The sequence below is a fragment of the Salvia hispanica genome, chromosome 4 (assembly GCF_029641045.1).
Source record: "Salvia hispanica isolate PSC_SH4W2 chromosome 4, Shi_PSC_v1, whole genome shotgun sequence".
Lineage (NCBI taxonomy): Eukaryota > Viridiplantae > Streptophyta > Magnoliopsida > Lamiales > Lamiaceae > Salvia > Salvia hispanica.
Window position 1 is genome coordinate 55,939,763 of NC_142695.1, and position 2,161 is coordinate 55,941,923.

General features: G+C 35.3%; 1 protein-coding gene across 1 annotated transcript; it reads right to left on the reverse strand.

Annotated features, from left to right (window-relative positions):
- Nucleotides 1–393: 393 nt before the first annotated feature.
- LOC148929564 (putative F-box/LRR-repeat protein 9) lies at nt 394–1,650 on the reverse strand. The gene is made up of 2 exons (XM_089056928.1): nt 1,262–1,650; nt 394–1,112 (listed from the first exon to the last, which is right to left on the reverse strand). Exons 1-2 carry the CDS (start codon nt 1,648–1,650, stop codon nt 554–556), a joined length of 948 nt encoding a protein of 315 aa, XP_088913054.1. The 3' UTR covers nt 394–553.
- Between the last annotated feature and the right edge of the window lie 511 nt (nt 1,651–2,161).

The following is a 2,161-nucleotide window of genomic DNA, read 5'->3' on the forward strand; positions in this document are numbered from 1 at the left end:
TTGAAAATTGAAATAGTCAAATTTAATTTTAGTAAATGATTTTAAATTAATTAATAATAGAGGATGAATGATTTCATCTCTTGTATAGTAATATGTGAAATGCTCTTTTGGTGTCATAGATAAGATGAGTTTATTCAATGATTTGAAGATTTAATTTTGGTTATTACTGAGACGGTACTAGGGATGAAATTCAAAACAAAATCTAACACATACTGAAACTCGAAAAAATCAATTAATTATAAGAATATATGATCAGAAGGGAGTATACAGTATCATTCCAATAGGTGTTTGAAAATAGCAAAAATAGACAATAACAAGAGCAAAATCATCAAGACATATTAAAGTCATTGTTATAACTAAAGGAGTTAGGTAGGCTCAAAATGAGGGCAGCTTCATAAGCTGTACATTGATACTAATAAAAAACAAAAAGGGGTTCATTGATATCTCACTACATACCAAGCAAAATAGGAGATATAATGAAGCCTCCAACAAAATCTCATTACAACCTTCAAGACTAGATATAGTAATATCCATCAAAACCTTTACAAGAAAACTAATAATACCCTCCTTCAATATCATCACACCAATAGGAATGATGAACATTTTCAGAATCAATATCATAGGTATCCTTCCGTTTCTCTATCCAATCCATTAAACCGATAGAGTCGGTATGGAGCCACAGATCTTTTCTTGCCCGAGCAGAACTTCTTTGGCCAGAATCAGAGACTCTTTTAAATGCGGAGCATAGCCGAAGATCAAGTGATTTGAGGTGGGGGCAACCCTCGAGAATCGCTTCCAGTCCCTTATATCCCATCCGATGTTCACAAAGTCGGAGATGGCGCAAATTAGGCATGGTTTTTCCAATTGCTTCAGCATGCTCTGAAAAATCAAAACATGCTGATGAAACTTTGCTCAAACAGTTATGATATGAAAACGATTTCAACATTGGGCAAGCGATCCCAATGGTTTCAAAATCATCGGATATGAGAAATGGAGTCGTCACAAGGTGCAGCTCTTCCAGTTGTGGCAGTTTTTTAATTGCTACAATCAACTCACTTGTATCATAATCAACACCACACTGTAAAAATTTAAGGCTTTGAAGCTGAGATGACCTGTGGAAAAAGTAGAACATATATAGAGCATATTAGAGACTACTGGAAATCAAAATTCAGTAAGGTTGAAGCGCAAAGAACAACACAAAAAATGAAAGAAAACTCAATTAATTAAGGCACTTAGAGAATATGAAATGAAAGAATTGTACCGATCTGCTGCGTAGTTTAGCAAGTCATACGAATCCCAAACGCCAAGCTTGAGGTTGAGGAGTTGTCCCTGGCTTAGATCAACTGCGCGACGGACAAGGAACGCGAATTTGTTCTCCCAACAACGGCAAACGTAGTCATGTGTGCAGAGACAGATGTTGCCGAAATCGCGGGCGGCGGGACGTCGATAGTGCAAATCAATAGAGCGCCACGTGGCCGGATTGTTGCAGACTCTCCACCAGGTCTTGCACACGCACTGCACACTGTCAATTATCTCCGCCGGATACAGCCTTTGCAGAATATCTGCCGTCAGATGCTCCGGTAGCTCGATCCACGGCGGTGAAGATCCCCTTTTCAATTTCTTCCATTTTTTAGGGTTTCGTGGCTTCATCGCGTGAGTGTTGATTTGGGGAAGATGGTTTGATTGTATTTTAATAAGCGCTCAATTTTTACGAATAGATAGTTGACAATTTTATTTTATTTTTTTTTAATTTCTCCTATTCGCTTATACTAGTATTTGGAGAACAGTGTCGCATTTTGTAAGAAATAGAAATGCAAAATCCATAATTTATTTATAATGGCCATTAGTTTTAATAAAAAAAATTTGGCTTTTAAATTATACTTCTACATAATAGTAGTATTCTATAAATTTAAACTAATTAGGCAATTAAAAAGATGTTAAAATTAAGATATACTCCCTTCGTCCACGAATAAGAGTCCCGTTTACTTTTTTGCACTTGTTTTGTAAAAATGATAATAAATAGTTAAAGTGGAGAAATAATATAGTAAGATGGAGAATAATGTAGACAAGACTCTTATCTACATTATTCTTTGTCTTACTTTATCATTTCTCCACTTTAACTATTTATTATCATTTTTACAAAATATGTGTAAAAAAGTGA